The 19,753-nt window shown below is 45.0% G+C and overlaps 1 protein-coding gene across 1 annotated transcript; it reads right to left on the bottom strand.

Annotated features, from left to right (window-relative positions):
• Positions 1 to 492: 492 nt before the first annotated feature.
• atp6ap1a (ATPase H+ transporting accessory protein 1a) lies at positions 493 to 18,828 on the bottom strand. The gene is made up of 11 exons (XM_056273455.1): positions 18,716 to 18,828; positions 17,939 to 18,065; positions 17,392 to 17,466; positions 16,813 to 17,006; positions 15,058 to 15,098; positions 14,316 to 14,401; positions 12,747 to 12,908; positions 12,254 to 12,411; positions 11,127 to 11,177; positions 6,274 to 6,511; positions 493 to 3,295 (listed from the first exon to the last, which is right to left on the bottom strand). Exons 1-11 carry the CDS (start codon positions 18,820 to 18,822, stop codon positions 3,086 to 3,088), a joined length of 1,449 nt encoding a protein of 482 aa, XP_056129430.1. The 5' UTR covers positions 18,823 to 18,828; the 3' UTR covers positions 493 to 3,085.
• Positions 18,829 to 19,753: the final 925 nt, after the last annotated feature.

The raw sequence follows: 19,753 nt of genomic DNA, 5'->3' as shown, positions 1-19,753 counted from the left end.
GGCCGTCCCAGGTCCTTTCCATGTGGAGTTCGCATGTTCGCCGCGTGTCTGCGTGGGTTTCCTCCCACCATCAAAAAAACATGCATGGTAGGGTTGATACTCCTGCCTGTGCCCCTGAGCAAGGCAGTGGAAAGAAGTGGAGTTGGTCCCCGGGCGCTGCAGCTGCCCCCTGCTGCTACAGTGGGCTGGTTTACATGCAAAACACACATTTCACTGGAACCACACAACTGTGCGACGACAAAAACAAGAGGCTTTCTTCTGCCATGCTTGTTAAACCAGCGGTTAAACGTTTTCGGTGTGACAGTGTGTAAGTACGTAAACTGGCTTCTGCAAAAGGAACCAGACCAGGTGAGGGCCAGCCACAGACCTATTGACTTGAAACACATGTAAACTTGTAGCCAGGTCAGCACATTCAGTTTGGTTTTCTAGTTGTCTGAAACAAAAACTTTGTTAAAAGGATAACGTGTTGGAGAACGCAGAGCCACAGTCGGTGTCCACTGACCTTTTATTGGGTTGACAGCAGCAGCACATCACAAGACCAGGTTCAGGACCGTCAGCAACATGTACTACAACCCAAATAAATAATACATAAAACACACTGACTATATTCCAGCGGCTCAGTTCAGCTGTGACAGCTGAACTGCGACACCGGTTAACCAAGCTGAAGGAAAACATTCAGGCAACAAAACACACCTAAAGCTGCTGATGCGAGTTCTTAAGTCCAGCAGAGTCAACATCCTGCTTTAAATGACCAAACATGACACCATCTAACATGGGCCTACCTGTGAGTCTGAATAAACATGACACTACTTAGTACAGGCCTACCGGTGTGTCTGAATAAACATGACACTACTTAGTACGGGCCTACCTGTGAGTCTGAATAAACATGACAATACTTAATACGGGCCTACCTGTGAGTCTGAATAAACATGACATTACTTAATACGGGCCTACCTGTGAATCTGAATAAACATGACACTACTTAGTACGGGCCTACCTGTGAGTCTGAATAAACATGACACTACTTAGTACGGGCCTACCTGAGAGTCTCAATAAACATGACACTACTTAAGCACGGACCTATCTGTGAGTCTGAATAGACATGACACTACTTAGTACGGGCCTACGTGTGAGTCTGAATGAATATGACACTACTTAGTACGGGCCTACCTGTGAGTCTGAATAAACATGACACTACTTAGTACGGGCCTACCTGTGAGTCTCAATAAACATGACACTACTTAGTACGGATCTATCTGTGAATCTGAATAAACATGACACTACTTAGTACGGGCCTACCTGTGAGTCTGAATAAACATGACACTTAGTACAGGCCTACCTGTGAGTCTTAATAAACATGACACTACTTAATGTCGGCCTACGAGTGAGTCTGAATAAACATGACACTACTTAATATGGGTCAGAGCCCTAGAAAAAGAGAGTTGCGTCAATGAGGGGTCAGAACGCGAGAGGGTCACGTGGTTCATGTAGCCGCCGAATAGTTCCAAACGAAGCTTGGCGGGTCATTTAAATGAACTGCTTAGCCGCGATTTCTGGTAACTACTAATCAATATTTTCAGATTTTTACATTTATATATAGATCTAGATATATTCCAACATGATACATATTCTATGAGCACTGTTTGGAACTATCCGGGGCTCCCATGATGCGCCATTGCTGTTAAATAATTGGCCCATTGATGTCTACGGAGTTGACGGAACTCTCTCTTTCTAGGGCTCTGATATGGGCCTACCAGTGTGCCTGAATAAACATGACACTACTTAATACGGGCCTACCAGTGTGTCTGAATAAACATGACACTACTTAGTACGGACCTACCTGTGAGTGTGAATAAACATGACACTACTTAGCTGCTTATTTTCCCTCCTGTTCAAGTCCTCCCTCTGACCAACAGCACCCCAGTAAGGTGCAGGAGTCTTAACTGACAACTGGTACATTTCAGATATGATTAAATCAGTCCAACCTGAGGCAAAATATGTTCCCTTTGCAGATTTAGTTCTCCAACCCCCCCCCCTTTTTTTTTTTCCTCCCAACTGTACCTTGCCACTTGCCAATCACCCCGCTCTCCGAGCTGTCCCAGTCGCTGCTCCACCCCATCTGCTGATCCGGGGAGGGCTGCAGACTACCACATGCCTCCTCCCATACATGTGGAGTCACCAGCCGCTTCTTTTCACCTGACAGTGAGGAGTTTCACCAGGGGGACGTAGCACGTGGGAGGCTCACGCTATTCCGCCCAGTTCCCCCTCCCCCCTGAACAGGTGCCCCAACCGACCAGAGGAGGCACTAGTGCAGCCTGACCAAGCTAGCGGTAACACACAAGGATTTGAACAGGCGATCCCCATGTTGGTAGGCATTGGAGTAGACTGCTATGCTACCTGGATGCCCCTGCAGATACAGTTTTAACCCTTTTAAGCTGAAATTCCCCCGGAGTATCGTTAGATGGTTAAATGTCACATTTATGGATATACACTACCTCTGCTGTAAACACAACACAAAAATACACAGGCCAAAACCACCAACAGCATTTTCATATATACACTACATGTTAGCCCTGACAACTTTGTCCCTCCATGTGAAATCAGATCCCTTTAATATGGGATGTGTATCTATCTATCTATCTATCTATCTATCTATCTATCTATCTATCTATCTATCTATCTATCTATCTATCTATCTAATATATATACATATCGATAGATATATCGATATGTATATATATTAGACAGCCTGACAACTGTAAAGATTTCAGATTCCTTTGAAGGTAAACATTTTACAATAGAAACACGGTTGATATGGGAATATATACAGTACTGAACACTGATCCCACCTCCATCTGACTTAACACTTAATCAGGCAACTCCAATGCCCTGCATAATGCCCAACTACACAAGAATGGACTCAATATACACAACGTATGGAAATGAGGAGTAGGGTGAAAATACAGTAGCATTCAGGAGAGACAGATGGAATGAAATGCAACAAATGGAAAAGAAATGCAGGAAAAATGGTGGTGGGGGTATCCCTTTTTGGTCACCAAATCCCAGGGCAGATGGAGGTGGTATTTTACTCTGTCTGGGGCACAGAGATAGCCGGGCCCTTGGGGTCATCGAAGCGGTCCATGGTGCGGAGCTGCATGATCATGTGCAGGCCGTAGGTGAGCACGAGGACCATAAGAAGACTGGTCATCAGGCCCATCCAGATGCCCGGAGTAAAGAAGCCTGCACAGTCACTGGCGTAGGAGAAGTCACCGCCGGTCACGTTGAAGCCTTGGATCTATGGACAGAGCGAGGGAAGAGGAGAGAAAGCAGATTGAACACCATGTAGCAGAGCCCTAGAAAAAGAGCGATGCCTCAATGAGGGGTCAGAATGCGAGAGGGTCACGTGGTTCATGTAGCCGCCGAATAGTTCCAAACGAAGCTTGGCGGGTCATTTAAATGAACTGCTTAGCCACGATTTCTGGTAACTACTAACCAATATTTTCAGATTTTTACATTTATATATAGACATAGATATATTCCAACATGACACATATTCTATGCGCAGTTTGGAACTATCCGGGGTCCCATCACGTGGTTCATGTAGCCGCCGAATAGTTCCAAACAAAGCCTGGCGGGTCATTTAAATGAACTGCTTAGCCGCGATTTCTGGTAACTACAAACCAATATTTTCAGATTTTTACATTTATATATAGATATAGATATATTCCAACGTGACACATATTCTATGCGCAGTTTGGAACTATCCGGGGTCCCATCACGTGGTTCATGTAGCCGCCGAATAGTTCCAAACAAAGCCTGGCGGGTCATTTAAATGAACTGCTTAGCCGCGATTTCTGGTAACTACTAACCAATATTTTCAGATTCTTACATTTATATATAGATATAGATATATTCCAACGTGACACATATTCTATGCGCACTGTTTGGAACTATCCGGGGCTCCCATGATCCGCAATTGCTGTTAAATAATTAGCCCATTGACGTCTACGGAGCTGACGTAACTCTCTCTTTCTAGGGCTCTGCCATGTAGGCTCAAAAAGGCAGCAGAGATGAGGAAAAGAACAGCGGTGGTTACCCTTCACAGACTGCTAGTTAAGTTACAATTTCAAGTCCTGAAGAGTCTCTTGCAAACTAGTGTCCTGACTCCTATCGGTGCTATTGTCTATATCATCACACCACAGGGAAGACGACACAGTACGCTGTGCTTCACAACTCTTACAAACAAGTGTCATGACTCCTATCGGTGCTGTTGTCGTACATCATCACACCACAGTGCGCTGTGCTTCACAACTCTTTACAAACTAGTGTCCTGACTCCCATCGGTGCTGTTGCCGTGCATCATCACACCAAAGGGAAGACGACACAGTGCGCTGTGCTTCATAACTCTTACAAACAGGTGTCCTGACTCCTATCAGTGCTGTTGTCATACATCATCACACCACAGTGCGCTGTGCTTCACAACTCTTACAAACTAGTGTCCTGACTCCCATCGGTGCTGTTGCCATGCATCATCACACCAAAGGGAAGACGACACAGTGCACTGTGCTTCATAACTCTTACAAACAAGTGTCCTGACTCTTATCGGTGATGTTGTCGTGCATCATCACATCACAGGGAAGACGACACAGTGTGCTGTGCGTCACAACTCTTACAAACAAGTGTCCTGACTCTTATCTGTGATGTTGTCGTGCATCATCACATCACAGGGAAGACGACACAGTGTGCTGTGCTTCACAACTCTTACAAACAAGTGTCCTGACTCTTATCGGTGCTGTTGTCGTGCATCATCACACCACTGGGAAGACGACACAGTGCGCTGTGCTTCACAACTCTTACAAACAAATGTCCTGACTCTTATGGGTGCTGTTGTCGTGCATCATCACACCACAGGGAAGATGACACAGTGCGCTGTGCTTCACAACTCTTACAAACTAGTGTCCCGAGTCTTATCGGTGCTGTTGTCGTGCATCATCACACCACAGGGAAGACGACACACACCACAGGGAAGACGACACAGTGTGCTGTGCTTCACAACTTCAATGTAGCAGAAATACGAAGCAAATGGTGACTGGTGTAGCAAGCTTGAAGAGGCCAACGATGTTGTGGCTACCAAGCAGGCATAGTATTAAGAACTGCTTTCAGTTCTTCCCCTGTTTTTCAGGGTCACCACAGCACATTTTACAGTTTCCATCAGGACCAGGGGTGTAAAGACCAGGTCCAGAAAGTAAAAGTTCAAACCATGTATTTGCTCCACTCATGCACTACACCAGCAGATTCCAGTCAACACCACTCCTCAACGAGGTAGGGAAAACTAGCTAAAGAAATCAGCTGGTTTAGTAACATGGTCAGAGCAAATACACGGTTTGGACATTTGCTTTCTGGACCTGGTTTTTACAACTCTGATCAGGACCCTAGTGAGGGCACAGCACCAATGTTGGCCATTGTTAACCTGGGCCTCGACCAATCCGGTATGATCTTGTCAATCCGTACACTGATTTGGCAAAATGTTACGTCGGATGCCCTTCCTGACACAACACTAACCCTATGGATGGGGGCCTGGGTAAAGCACTGGATGCCATCCCAGTATTCATGGACTTGCACCTATGCCGTCGCCACAAGCAGATATATAAAGAACAAAGCTCATAAAACCATTACATGCTACGTTCTACGATGTTCTTTTGATGGTGGGGAGGCTGCCGACAACAGCAGTGGAGATGCTGTTTCATTCTGAATGGCTCTTTGGGATGTGGCGTGCTCAAACACCACAGCAATTACCACCATGGTGATAGGTGGTAGGCAGGTGATAGGTGGTAGGTAGGATGGTAGGTGGTAGGCGGTAGGCAGGTGATAGGTGGTAGGCAAGTTAAAACGATGAAACATTTCCTGCTTGTGGGAAACATACCAACTGCTGTTGGTGTGTCTCGCACTGTACATACGGCTGTTGGTATGTATGTATGTACATATATATATATATATATATATATATATATATATATATATATATATATAAAAAGATAGATAGATAGATAGATAGATAGATAGATAGATAGATAGATAGATAGATACACATCCCATACTAAAGGGATCTGATTGCACATAGAGGGACAAAGTTATCAGGGCTAACATGTAGTGTATATATGAAAATGCTGTTGGTGTGTTGGTGGTTTTTGACCTGGTGAGAAGATGATATAACAAAGGCTGCATAGAAATGAGCCCCAAGTCTGGGTTAAAAAAACAAAGGAAGTAGCTCACCTGAAAGTCTTGGAAAGAGACTCTCCACTGGTTGGCGGGGTCTTTGGATGAGTGTGGAAAGAGGGCGGGCCAGCGGAAGCTGGTGACTGACTCGCAGCGGTAGGAGTATTCAGCAGGAGCATAAACGTTGCGGCTGCCGTTAAATGTGGCTTTGGTCCCATCATACTCCAGCTCCACGGCATCTAGTGTGAACCAGCGGCGTGCAGACACCTTGAAGTGACGCTGGCTCATTGCAAAGCTACACACACACACACACACACACACAGAAAGACATGAGAGCTCTGTGCTTTTAGGAGCTAGAAAGTCTGCAGTCTGCTACTGAAAAAAGAATATCAAACTGGGCAGGTTCCCAACAAGCTCCTGGTAGAAAATATGACATATGAGACCTCCATCCAGCCATCACCCAAGCCGCTTATCCGGATTCAAGTCACGGGGATGCTGGAGCCTATCACAGCAGTCATTGGGTGGCAGGCGGGGAGACACCCTGGACAGGCCGCCAGGTCATCACAGGGTACGCATGTACGCACACGCGCACACACACACGCACCTAGGGACAATTTAGTAGGGCCGATTCACCTGACCTACATGTCTGGACTGTGGGAGGAAACCAGAGCCCCCGGAGGAAACCCATGCTGACAAGGGGAGAACATGCAAACTCCAATCAGAGGACGACCCTGGACGACCCCCAAGGTTGGACAAACCTGGGGTTCGAACTCAAGACCTTCTTGCTGTGAGGTGACCGTGCTAACCACTGCACCACCGTGCCACTCTATTATGAGATCCACACCTGTTAATACCCAGGAATTTAACTGAGTGATTGAGTGATAGTGTGTCTGAATAAGTGTAAGTATGTGCTTTCATGACTGCTGCATGTAGTCAGCAGGGATGCTGCTATGGTTAACAGGTTACCATCAGCAGGGACGCTGCTATGGTTAAGAGGTTACCATTATCCTCTAAGAACAATTCTGACCGATAATCCCATCAGTTGAACTGGTAATTTCAAAGAAATAGCCAAACGCCGGCAATGAGATTTTATAATTTAGGCATACACGAGTATGAAACGCTATATCTTAAATCCAAAACAGGAAGGTGCCACTGTTCTCCGACAGATGCCAGTTTCAGTGGCTGAAAATTAAGCAAGCAAAGCAGAGTTCAAAATGTCTTTACGTATGCTTTTACGATTATGTGATTGCAACTATTCCCCAATCCTCTGTGAATAGTACATGTGACCATTGTAACGCTAGTTGGGGGTGATGCCCATTGTTGGTATATTAAACTGATCGTTGGTTTGGGTGGTTATGCCACTGTATTGATTATAAGGGTGGGATACCTGCAGTCACCGTATTGATTATAAGGGTGGGGGTACCTGCAGTCACTGTATTGATTATAAGGGTGGGGGCACCTGCAGTCACTGTATTGTTTATAAAGGTGGGGGTACCTTCAGTCACTGTATTGTTTATAAGGGTGGGACACCTGCAGTCACTGTGTTGTTTATAAGGGTGGGGGCACCTGCAGTCACTGTATGGTTTATAAAGGTGGGGGTACCTTCAGTCACTGTATTGTTTATAAGGGTGTTTATAAGGGTGGGGGCGCCTGCAGCCACTGTATAGTTTATAAAGGTGGGGGCACCTGCAGTCACTGTATTGTTTAAGGGGGGGGATACCTGCAGTCACTGTATTGTTTATAAGGGTGGGGGCACCTGCAGTCACTGTATTGTTTAAAGGGGGGGGGTACCTGCAGTCACTGTATTGTTTATAAGGGTGGGGGTACCTGCAGTCACTGTATTGTTTATAAAGGTGGGGGCACCTGCAGTCACTGTATTGTTTATAAGGGTGGAGGTACCTGCAGTCACTGTATTGGGTGGGGGTACCTGCAGTCACTATACTGTTTATAAGGGTGGGGTACCTGCAGTCAGGTGAGACTGAAGAGGTCACTTAGCTGATGATGAAACACTTTTGTCAGTAAAGGTTTTGTCCAGATGAACTGATTCACCTTTCTGTGATGTTCTTACCTGGATTATTGAGCATGCATCAAGACATTTGGACTAATTTCAGCAAGGATTGCCATAAACTTGTACATGAGTACGACCAAATGGCGTGTAAGATGGCAGACTACACGAAACACCTGGGATTCAGCCTCAGGTGCAGACAGAGCGGGATTACACCTAAAAGTCTACAAATGAAATCTTTGGTCAAGGGTCACCGAGCTAACCAGATCCCCCAGAAGGCACAGAGCCAGCTGTTGAACTAACGGGTGAGACAAACTAATTTTACCCTCGACATTTTGAAAGCCAAAGAGGAGCAGATCCAACAGAGACTCACATAGTGACTAGATGAGACCACCTTCCAACATGTGATTGAGTTCACAGAGAAGGTTCATCTAACTCAATATGGAAAATCGAAAACCAGGTAGCAAAAGAAGTTCGACCTACTTGCTGCTCGCCAGACACATCGGCAGACGACTGACGGCGCCCTCAACGGCAGACAGGGAGACGGATGCCAGACGGATGCCAGACACACGCCGACGATGTGGACAAGTGGGTGAAGAATCTATCTGACAGACAACTCACTCTGGCGGAGAAAGACATCCTTGCTAAGGGGCTGATTTTGCTGTCACGTCGAGGCAAATCCCACTTGTGGAACCAATCACAACCACAGAATCAGTAATCCATAAAAACAACATGGCGGACCCGGAAGCAGAGCAACTGCAGACCAAAATTCCGCCTGCCTCAGCAATACGAAGGTGCTGCCATCCAACATCAGTAGAGATGAGAGGCAAGCTCTCACAACTCTCAGTAAGGACAACAACATCATCATCCTTCCAGCAGACAAAGGCATATGCACTGGTGTATTAAACCAGACAGACTATCATGAGAAAGTTATGATGTTACTTAGCGACATGAATACTTATGAGCCCCTGAAACCAGATCCAGGCAGTGGTCACACGAAATAGGTGATAAGATTGTCTGAAGCTGTTAGAACAGGACAATGCTACTGACAGAATGTTGTACCATAGATTATACCCAGGGGAAGCTACACCTAGTCTGTATGGTTTACCTAAGATCCATAAACAGGATGTACCATTGCGGCCTATTGTTACTATGATTAACTTAGTGACCTGTAACATCTCGAAGTTTCTGGCATCTGTTCTTAACCCGCTGGTAGGCAGTAATGAACATCACATTCAAAACACTATGGATGTTGTAGATAAGGTGAGGGACACCATTATGGAGGAGGATGAAACAATGGTCTCTTATGATGCACTATGGGTTCCCCTGTCTCACCTGTAGTGGCCAACTTGTATAAGGAGGAAGTGGAAAAGAGGCTCTGATGCCCTATCCAGGGACACCACCTAGCCATTGGTTCAGATTTGTAACTCTGTGGACACCACATCAAGTTCACCAGGGAGGATGTGGAACATAACAGGTTAGTCTTCTTAGACTGTGAAATTACAACTGCTGATGGGGGACATTTGATTGTTGACGTTTACCGTAAACCAACACATACTGATCAGTACTTAAGGTCTCACCCTCATCATCCATTGCAGCACAAACTAGGAGTCATCAGGACGCTGGACCACCGAGCTGACAATGTCCCCACCGACACAGCGGCCGGGGAAGGGGCGAAATCCCACATTAAACAGGCCCTGGTTAAGTGTGGTTATCCTAACTGGACGTTTGTCAAAGCCAGGAAGACGCCCAAACAGTACACCAGCCGATGGAAGAGAGGAGAAGGACAACAGCTGTCTAAGTGTAAACCAGTGGTGATTCTGTATGTGGAGGGAATGTTGGAGCAGTTGAGACGCGTATTTTCCAAACACCATGTCTCAGTTGCTTTCAAACCCCAAAACACACTGTGGCAGAAATTGGTCCACCTCAAGGATCAGGTCCCCCGGCACAAAAAGAGCAATATAGTGTAGCTGTTAAGTGCCAGGAGGATTGCTGTGATTTGTACGTCGGGGAAATTGAACAGACGCTGGCCAAGAGGATGACACAACACAGGAGAGCTAACACGTCAGACCAGGACTCCACAGTCTACACCATCTACAGGCCAGTGGCCACTCTTTCAAGGATGAGGATGTACACATCCTTGATAGGGAGGAACGCTGGTTTGAACCGGGTGTGAAAGAGGCCATCTATGTGAAGAGGGAACGACCATCCCTGAACTTGGGGGGGGGGGGGGGCAAGAGTACATCTGTCACCATCTTAAAATGCTGTGATTGCAAACATTCCCCAACCCTCTGTAAATAGTACACATGACCATTGTAACTCTAGCTGGTGGTCATGCCTATTTGCATATGAAACCAACTGGTGTTTTGGTCGTTATGCCACTGTATTGTTTGTAAGTGTGGGGACACCTGCAGTCAGTTGAGACTGAAGAGGTCACTTGGATGAGTGATCAAACATATCTGCCACTAAACTTTGTGTCCAGATGAACTGACTCACCTTTTTGTGACAAAGCACAGTTCAGTTTGGTACCATTTTGTCCATGAGGACCACAGCATACACTGGAAAGTATATGTAATATATGCATATACATAAAATTATTATTATTAGCCTATTTTAAACTAGCCTAGTTGAACTGTGGCTGCTTGTTTTATTTTTCTGAGCCGCAACCTTTTTTTTGCCCAACATTTGCTAAAACTTCTGTACAATTTGCAAAGTGAGAATTCTTATGTCCTAATTTTAATTGATGGTGGATGTTTTAATAAGACTTTCTTGACTGAATAAGAAAAAATGTCTTCATTGGCATTTGTTCATCCTTGACTTATTAGTTAACACTTAATCACCAATTAATTATGAATGACTACTGATTGGAAAAAAAATTGCTGAAGTTTGCGTCCCTTCTACTTGCATAAGTTTGAAGTTACGATGGCCGAGGACACCCTCATAGTTGAGAACCAGCCTGAAAAGAAGAAAACCACGAATTCAGAGAGGAGAAAAATAGAAATATACACCTTCAGACTTATCAACAACTGGGACAATTATTCACAAGAAAAAAAGATCTTTCAACTGAATTTGAAACACCTAAACTGCTATATTTACTGACAACCTAAATGACACCTGAGCTACTATATTCATTCACATTCCATATTCACAATACTTAGAATCTTACCAAGTAAACTGCCACACTGACCCTGATAACAAACCTGCAAGTAGGGCTGTCATAATCCCCATATCACGTAAATTTGACTTGACCGCAGTCATTTTGCATAATGGTTAGAATCGTTTCCATTCATTTGTATAAGAACAGCTGGATGAAACTGGCAGAAATGTCATGTTTCATCACTATTTCCACCTCGTTTTCCTCCATTTGTTGTTTGACCGGTGCTGTTTTAATGACATCATCTTGTGGCGCCCCTAGCACGAATGGTGAATTAGCGCCAACAAGCTGTTTATCTTGAGACGCTTATTCTCTAATATTCTACAATATTGGACGACTGCATTTGGACGAGCATGTGTTGACATCAACAACATGGACGTAGTTGCAGAGCCAGACACCACAGCACCACTGTGGGCACATATTGGTTTTAAGCCACATGAAAAAGGAGAGCTCAATAATTTGGAGGAGCTGATTTGTCGGATTTGCAGCAAAAAAGGTGGTGGTCAAAAGCACTAATACAGTATTAGTAATACCACAAATTTAAAAACCATCTACAGATCCACCACCACACCCAATTTGCCCAACTTGGAAAGACAGACGACTCAGAAAATAGGGTAATTGGCCAAGTACAATTGGAGAGAAAGGCGGGGGGGGGGGAGACAATTAAATCATTAATCATGATTATTTGTACGACAATTAATCGTCCAGTAAGACTTCATGACCGTGACAGCCCTCCCTGCAAGTGTTAAATGTATTAAGTGTTGGCTAATTTATTAAAGAAAGACTTTGGCTGAAAAATGAACCACAAGAAGGAGATCTTAAAGTTAATTTTGTCAACTCCTTCACTAGTGAAATGAGCCACATCCACCACTGCCTACTTTGACTTGGTCTGGTCGCAGCTCGAGCCATGAAGTTTGGGGCTGACACCCTCTCCAAAAGTGGAGGGAGTCAAGTCATGTCCCTCCCAGCGGCCACCTCGCAAAATGCTCACGGAGAGGTTTTTGGCCCAAAGGAGGATACAAGTGTTGTCCCCCTCCTGCATGAAGAGCAATAAAAAAAAGAGGAGCGAATTAAGATAGAAAAGGAAGAGGACAGAGAGCATGGTACAACATAGAGCTGAAGTAAGGAGTGGTGGCAACAGAAATACACTACAAGTGTGTTTCTTTGACAGACTGGATCATGTGGCGTGGTTCCCACAGATAGTTTTTGAAACTGTGAGTGAGAAAATATAGTTTAAATTCTGATATTAATTACCTTTATCACTAGTGATCATTTTAATAGGCTGGGACAAAACAATATAATGAATAAAGGGAAGATCTGTATGTGTGTGGTGGGCAAAAAAAAAAGGCAACAAGGACCCAGTCACCCTACCTTAAACTCTACGGGGCTATAGATCCCGGCCTTGTCCTTGATCCTGTGCTGCCTCTCCCGCTCTCGCTCTCTCTCCCGCTGACTCTCCCTGTACCCACCCCTAGCCTGCAGCAGAGAGCGCCCTCCACCCAGACCAGCTTCCAGGGAGATAAGTGCTGCCTCCTGGAGGGAGAGAGTGAGTGGGTGAGTTTGAGACAAAAAAAAAATGCAATTCAATTCAGCTTATTGTCATTAAAAAACAATGTGCAGGCACATTGACACACACACAAACACAGCAAACACAGGATAAGATTTATACACATGAAGACCAAAAGCTGAAAATAAGTTAAAAAAGAACAAGAGTACAAAATATTTAAAAATATCTACAGACATTCAGTGGGTGGCCAGGTTCAGGTGGGCAACAGCTTGTGGAAAGAAACTGTTTTTGAGCCTGGTAGTGTGGGCTCTGAGGCTCCTGTAGCGCCTCCCAGAGCACAGGGGGGAGAACAATCCATGGTTGGGGTGGATGGGAGCTCTGCTGATGCTCAGATCCCTTCGAAGGCAGCGTTTGTGATAAATGCCTTTTATGGCTGGGAGCTGGGTACCGGTGATATGCTGGGCCACCTTGACGACCCGCTGCAGAGCTTTCTGGTCTACTGAGGTGCAGCTGCCGTACCACACTGAGATGCAGCTGGTCAAGATGCTCTCTATGGTGCAGTGGTAGAAGTTGGTGAGAATTTTGGGGGATAGACGGGCACTCCTCAGCCTCCTCAGGAAATGCAGGCAAGGGCCTAGGTGTTTAATGTTCAGGAAAGTTCCTCGCTGATGTGGACTCCAAGGAATTTAAAGCTGGAAACACGCTCCACTTCCACCCCATTGATGTGTATGGGGGAGTGGCTGCAGCTTCTAGACCTCCTGAAGTCTACAATCAGCTCCTTCGTCTTCTTCACATTGAGAACAAGATTGTTGGTAGTACACCATGATGTGAGGTGCTGAACTTCGTCCCTGTTGGCTGTCTTGTCATTGTTGGTGATACAGCCAATGACTGTGGTGTCATCTGCGAACTTAACTATAACATTTGAAGGGTGAGTTGGCAGGCAGTCGTGGGTAAAGAGGGAGAAAAGGAGGGGGCTCACAACACAGCCTTGAGGGGCACCTGTGCTGAGGGTCAGGGTGGAGGAGGTGTGGTCACCTAACCTAACAGACTGAGGTCTGTTGGTCAGGAAGTCCTGGGTCCAGTTTCAGAGGGAGGGGTTGAGGCCAAGGGAGAGGAGTTTGGTGGTTAGTTTGGCGGGGATGATGGAGTTGAAGGCAGATCTATAATCTATAAACAGCATCCGGATGTATGTGCTGTTAAGTTCAAGGTGGGTCAGAGCAAAGTGCAGGGCAGTGGCAATGGTATCCTCAGTAGACCTTTTGAGGCGGTAGGCGAACTGATGTGGGTCGAATGTGAAGTGGGTCAAATGGGGTTATAAAATAATTAATCAAGCCATGTCATTGACTGATTCTCATCTATCCTACATAAAAAGTAGAAAAGATGTGGTTATCATTAAAGACCCAAGACAGACATACACTGGCCTACAGTCTTACCCGGGAGGGCCGCAGGGCGGTGTAAATGGCCGTATAAGGAACAGATTGGCTCTTCATGATGCTCAACACCTGACCAATCACCTCATCTGAGGAAAACAGTTACAGATAATTAGAAATGTAAAGCAGATCAGACGGGGGAAGGAGGGCCTTGCGTAGCCATTAGTGAAGCATGGGTCAGCTCTGACGCCACCCGAATCTACCTGCAGCTTTAAGGGACCCACCCGCCTGCAATACAATCTGTGCTTGGCAAACAGATGTCAGCTGATCTTCAACTCACGGTTTCAAAGCCACTTTAGGCTGCCTCGACAGGTCAGGATAAATCATCCGAATAAAAACAGCTAGGTAGGTTAGGGATGTTAATGTACGTTTTTTATATACATATTTTTCTATGCATAAACATGACTAGCCCAAACTTCATCAAGATTTTTTTGGGGGGGTTTTTTGACACGCAGCCACAGGTGTTGAGGGCAAAACTGCAGGTCCCACAAACCTCTGAGTCAACCCGTGCATCACTAACAGCTATCAAACACACTCTAGACTCTATAGACATTCTTGAAAATGTGAGGGAAAACAGTAACCACGACTCTTCAACATATGCAATGTTGCAAATAAAGCAAAAAATGCTTTGAACCAACAGCGACTACAGTCAGCCATTGCTTCTATAGAAAGCATCACTTCAATACCACACAATTTTTATCTGCAAAGGGCGAGAAACACAGCACCCCTCACCCCAGAGACTCACCATTCCCACTGAGAACTTCCTTAGCAGACATAAGATCAGCCCTTCAAGTCATAACCAGGTGAGGCAGTAAAGATATCAAACAGGGAAACAGGGAAAGAAGCAAGAAGAAAGCACGGAGGAAAGAAAAGAGGGATATGGAGTGAGTGACCTCACCTCAAGAGGCACAAACATCTTGGACAAACAACTATGAAACCCAGACCCGGCACACATCTAATGATGCAGAAACAATCAAGCTCTATAAGTCAAGAGAATTAAAGCAAAACACAGTGCAAAAATACAGTTAGGAAGAGAAATTAAAATCAAGAATTCATCATGTGAATGACTGAAAATAAAGAGCTCTACAACTAAGGTATCCATTTCTGAAAGTCAGTTTTGAAGCAGAATTCGCCCATCATCAATGACCTCATGAACGCTACCATTATCTCTAATCTAAACACTCATAAGTCCCTGGGATGGCTTGCATAAATGTTCTGAGGTCACGTCAGGTCAGCACACACCAAGTAAGACGTGAAGCAGTGGGATTGCCAGCCACTACATCAACCATTTCTTTTAAATTATTTTACTGCACTTTATTTTCCTGCACTAAGGGGACAAGGTTAGTCTAATTCATACTCTGCCCAGGGATAGACGCTAATATTTTTAAGCACTGGCCCCATGGGCCACCAAGCCCCTAAATTTGGTGGCCAAAGTACATTTTTGGTGGTTCAAATGTAAAAACACAGAAAAGGCAATTTAACACAACTTAACACTGTGACACATCAATCATTTTCTCCCGTTATTTACTCTCCATTTGACGTATTTGTGTCCCCATGGGTGTATTTTCAGGTGATGTAACTGCAAGATGTGCAACTGTGCACCTTAAGTGTTGTCCACTTTTTCCATGACTTGTGATGTGGTGTTTCCTTACGTCCTTAGATGTATCGTATTCTAGCCAGTTAAACTCTTGCTTCCATTCACTCCTAAATTTTCGTTGCTGTTCCGTTTTTTCATAGTCCACCTTTTGCGTTTCTGGTTCTTCTGTAGCGATCGTGTCCGCAGCTCGACTAACGTTAGGCTTAGTAAATCCATACTTCAGCAGCCCCGACATATCGGCAGCTAGCCAGCGACGAGTAAAATTAAGTTATTGTTAGCTGTTTTCGTAGAATGTTGAATTAAAAGGCACGAATGAATCGGGATGTTTGTGGAACTGTGACGTTGCGTTTGCGAAGGGCGATGGGTATTTTTTTATTTTAATTTAACCTTGACTTGGTGGCCACAGAGGGCAACCTACTGGGGATATATGGTGGCCACAGAGTAACTTTTTATGGCCACGGGCCATCGGGCCATGGTTAATGTCAAACCCTGCTGCCATTTATTTTATCTGCACTTACACATTTTACCCTTTCTGAAATGAAATGGGATGAAGGTGGAGTTTCTCAGCACTGAGCCTCTATATGATAGCTAGCATCACTCTTCCAGCAGAGAGTACTGATGCATTCTAGTGGTATAAGAACAGTGATACAAAATCGCTGGCAACTTTCACATATATGATCAAACATGCCTGAAACTGATATTACAACCTACCCCATGCACATATTTATGTTACATTTCTTTTCCTTTAATATGATAACAGTCCCATCAAAGACAATGAGAATTGCGTATCCCTTTCTAAATGCATGAGGCCTCCTTAATACATAACATTAATGTTATTGTATTAAACAAGCTATTGTTTGCATGTATGCGTGTGGCTGTGTCAAAGTGTGTGCATGAACCTACCCAGTACCGTAAGGAAGCCTGAACACCAGCAAGGCGGGTGAGGAAGCATTGAGTCTCAACTGGCTGAGTGTCTCAGCATCCATGTACAGAGGGGAGGTTTCTAAATGGTCCTGGAGCTGGCCAATCACTGCATTGGAGGCAGGCCAGGATACTGCGGGTAGTACCAGAAGGGAAGGAGAAGACATCAGAGCCCCCTACAGGACAGGAAGGAGAAGTCAGTAACATGCACCAGACATCACCCACTCACTACTTGATAAAACTATTTGTGTCAGGGCTGATTTGGAAACTATGTGTAAGCTGAAACAGTAATAACAAACCTAAAGGTTTATGACTGCATGTACACCTAACACTTCTAAATAAGGCTTCTCATCCTTCAAGTGCTGAACTGCAATTGCAATAGCCCTACCCGTTAGTCGATTGTAATCTTTTCATTGAGAGTAAATCCTCTCATTTCATTTTTAACATGTGCCTGCACATTGTTTTTAATGACAATAAATTGAATTGAATTGCATTTCTTTTTGCTGGTACAGGAACCTTGGTTCCAACACCTAAGACAACAATTTTTAAATATTTCCTCACCTCAAGGTTGGGGAATGCACTGTCTTGCTTGTTTCCAAAGGCACCTCCATACATGGTGAAGTCTTCTATGCTCATCTGATATAGAGACACAGAGACACTGTCAAATGAACAGAGATCATATGCTACTGAAGTAAGTATATGTCAGACAACGTACACAGAGCAAATGTAAAACAAAAGATAAGATCTCTTCTCTTGCTCTTGGCAGCGCGCACATGCTTTGCTCTCTCTGATGTGGCATTCATTCATTCATTGATCTTGTTCTTTAAATCACAAAAATTAGTCAAATGTTCATTAGTGAACCACATTCAACAAAACCCCTTTTGCATTTTTCATCATGCTTTCTCACCTTGGTATATAGGATTCCAACAGAACTAACGCTTATACCCCTCTAAGGATATTTTCCAGGATTAAAGAATGGACATTACCCTAAGTAAGGATGTTGTGTTAGATGGATCATAAAGGTTATGGTCAGAATCCAGTGAAAGCCAGGTGGAAGTAATACTAACTATACAACAGGATTTCTGAAGCACGTGTGTATTTGTTTTACCTTGTCCTGGAGGAAAAGCAGTACGTTCCGAGGGCCTACATTCAAAGCCCTCTCCAGGTAAGAGCTGAGCTGCTCCTGCCCAACAATGTGACCGGCTGCAGGAGGCAACTGGGAGGGCAGGGAGATCCTGGTGGATATTTGGGGGAAGTGTTACAGATGCCAACAAAAAAACATCCAGCCTAATAATAGGTACAAGTCAAACAGAGCATACGATGAAAAAAAGGCAGTCCACAGGCTGTCCTTATCTGCTCCTAATGTCTTCAATATGTCATTCAATATTTCATTCCCAAAATGATCTTGGTCGGGAGGATAGGTTCAGGGAAAGTGTTCCAGGAGCAAAATATACCGGAGAAAGAGATTAGGCCAACTTCTTGGTTTCTGTCAAGCTGTAGAGTACCAGTATAAAAAGACAGATTAAGTGTAATATTGCGGGCTTGAACCGAGAACTGAAGGGTGCAGCCCAAGTCTCGGCTATCCGAATCCCTTGCTAATAAATCTTTGCCTTCCTGTATCTTACACAATACATCGTCAGCTAACTGGAAATTTCACCCGTTAATCAGCCCGTAATTTCTACGCCATTTTACATATTTTAATGACAAGTCGATGCGAATAACGTGAATAAATAATTCAGTTTACGTGATCAACCGCATAATATTACATGCTAGCACAAACGCAAGCTGCCGAGTCAAGCTAGCGAGCTCAGACGTCACCCTCCTCCAGCGTCAGATGCACCGAGACGCCAGTGACTGAGGGGGAGTCAAAACAATTGATATTTACCCGCCGCTTGTCCACAGCATCAACGGCACCTGTGCGTCGCATTTTCCTGAGTTTAGCACCACAAACATGACGGTACAAGACACCAAGATGCGGTTCAAGGTAGCCATCTTGGATCCGCTCGCTGACTGGTGACGTCAGCTAAGATCACGTGCACAGTCTGACCGGCCTCTCACCAGGAGCTGCTGGTGGTTTACTGCGACTTCGGGCATTTTTTCTACAGACAATATTGAAATGATTGCCAGATAACAAAACTGCTGTGGCCCGGACCCGTCCCACACCCGACACTTCATCCGGCCCACATACCGCGTGGAATGATGGCACTTGGGCGGCCCGCTCCTGTTTGCCAGATCTGGGCCAGAACCAAGCCATAGTAATGCCGCATGTGCCACATATTTGCCAAAGGTGGCCCATATTTGTTTGTGATATTTGGGCCATATTCACCATTTACCACACGGGCCACTTCAGGGTCACATCCAGATCACATGTTGCCCAGAGCACCGCATCTTTGCCAAGAAAGGCCGACGTCTGATTTGGCATATTTGGGCCATAGTTGTTGCTATTATACGTACATGTGGGCCACTTCCGGCTCACATCCGTTTTGTCAGGGCCAGAAGAAGGCCACCAGTGCCGCATCATTGCTTGGAGTGGCCCACACCCGGATGCCATCTAGGTTAGCATTTTTGGTAGTTGTTTTCAGACTTCCCTTACTTCTATAGATCACAGAAACCTGCTCAGTTGATCAGACAGTGGGTTAGTTCATTCTGGACACAGCGTTTACTGGGAGAAACGTTTCTGATTTCCTTATCTGGACTGTTCAGCATGCACCAAGATGTTACTTTTACAGAGTTGTTTGTGATTGACTGAGCAAAGAGGCAAACGAAAGGCCCAGCACCACTAAGCTTTATAGCCACTAGAAAAGCGCTATATAAAATGCAACTTGACTGACTGACTAAAGTGGGCAGGAGTGTTAATGGGTGATTCTTCAATGAAGGGAGTTTTTTCTGTCCCCAGTGTAGATTTTCAAATAAAACAAAAAAA

This window comes from Lampris incognitus, chromosome 2, assembly GCF_029633865.1.
Source record: "Lampris incognitus isolate fLamInc1 chromosome 2, fLamInc1.hap2, whole genome shotgun sequence".
Lineage (NCBI taxonomy): Eukaryota > Metazoa > Chordata > Actinopteri > Lampriformes > Lampridae > Lampris > Lampris incognitus.
Note: the sequence above shows the minus strand (reverse complement) of the source record. Positions and strands in the feature narration are given on the sequence as shown.